The sequence below is a fragment of the Exserohilum turcica genome (assembly GCF_000359705.1).
Source record: "Exserohilum turcica Et28A unplaced genomic scaffold SETTUscaffold_6, whole genome shotgun sequence".
Classification (NCBI taxonomy): Eukaryota; Fungi; Ascomycota; class Dothideomycetes; order Pleosporales; family Pleosporaceae; genus Exserohilum; species Exserohilum turcicum.
In genome coordinates, this window is record NW_007360277.1 from 1,623,249 (window position 1) to 1,623,976 (window position 728).

At 54.0% G+C, this 728-nt stretch overlaps 1 protein-coding gene across 1 annotated transcript in view; it reads left to right on the forward strand.

Moving 5' to 3' along the window:
• The window catches only part of SETTUDRAFT_22835 (uncharacterized protein), a gene marked incomplete at both ends in the record, with an annotated part of 633 nt that extends 93 nt beyond the window's left edge, over window positions 1-540 (forward strand). Inside the window, one exon of the mRNA XM_008031198.1 lies at window positions 5-540. Coding sequence (XP_008029389.1) covers window positions 5-540 — 536 coding nt within the window. The remainder of the gene's footprint in view (window positions 1-4) is intronic.
• Between the last annotated feature and the right edge of the window lie 188 nt (window positions 541-728).

Below are 728 nucleotides of genomic sequence, written 5' to 3' on the forward strand. Positions count from 1 at the left end.
GAAGTCCGTCGCAAGGAAGCCGTCTGGATCACCGAAAACGAAGAATGGCTGCGTGCACAGCAGGAAAAGCTGCTCCTTGCCGAACTCGAAGCCGCAGAAGACAAGCCCAAGAAGCCCAAGCAAAAACGCAAACACCACCAAATGGGCGACGGTAGCGTCCTTGAAGGCCAGCCCGCAGCCAGCGCCGCAGACGCCGCACACAAGATGCTCAAGAGGCGCGCCAACAAGGCCTTCAGTAACCACATCAACTACGACCGCCTCAAAGAACTCTTCCCAGGCGGTGGCGCCGCATCAGCAAGTCCGGCGGATAGCGCCCAGGGCACTAGCCCCGTTGCAAAATCCCCGCCTACTACCACTACCACCACTACCACCACTATTGTGCCCCAAGCCACACATGCAGATGCAGACGCCGAAGAAGAAGACGAAGACGACGACGACGACGACAACATGCACGTCCAAGACGAAGACGAAGAAGATCTCGAACACAATTATCTCGATGATGAGGACGAGGGCTTCGGCAACGAGACTTATGATTATTAGATTTACCCTTTTTTTGTTTTTGGGAAGACGAAGAAAGAACCACTTTAGTCGCATTCACCCCAACACACACACACACACACACACACAATGGATTAAGCTTATTCCTCCAAGTACTATGATTCTTATACTTGACACCTTCAACTTCCAGGCTAGGCCAGACCGTGTCTCAACCCCCCCCCCCCCCCCAC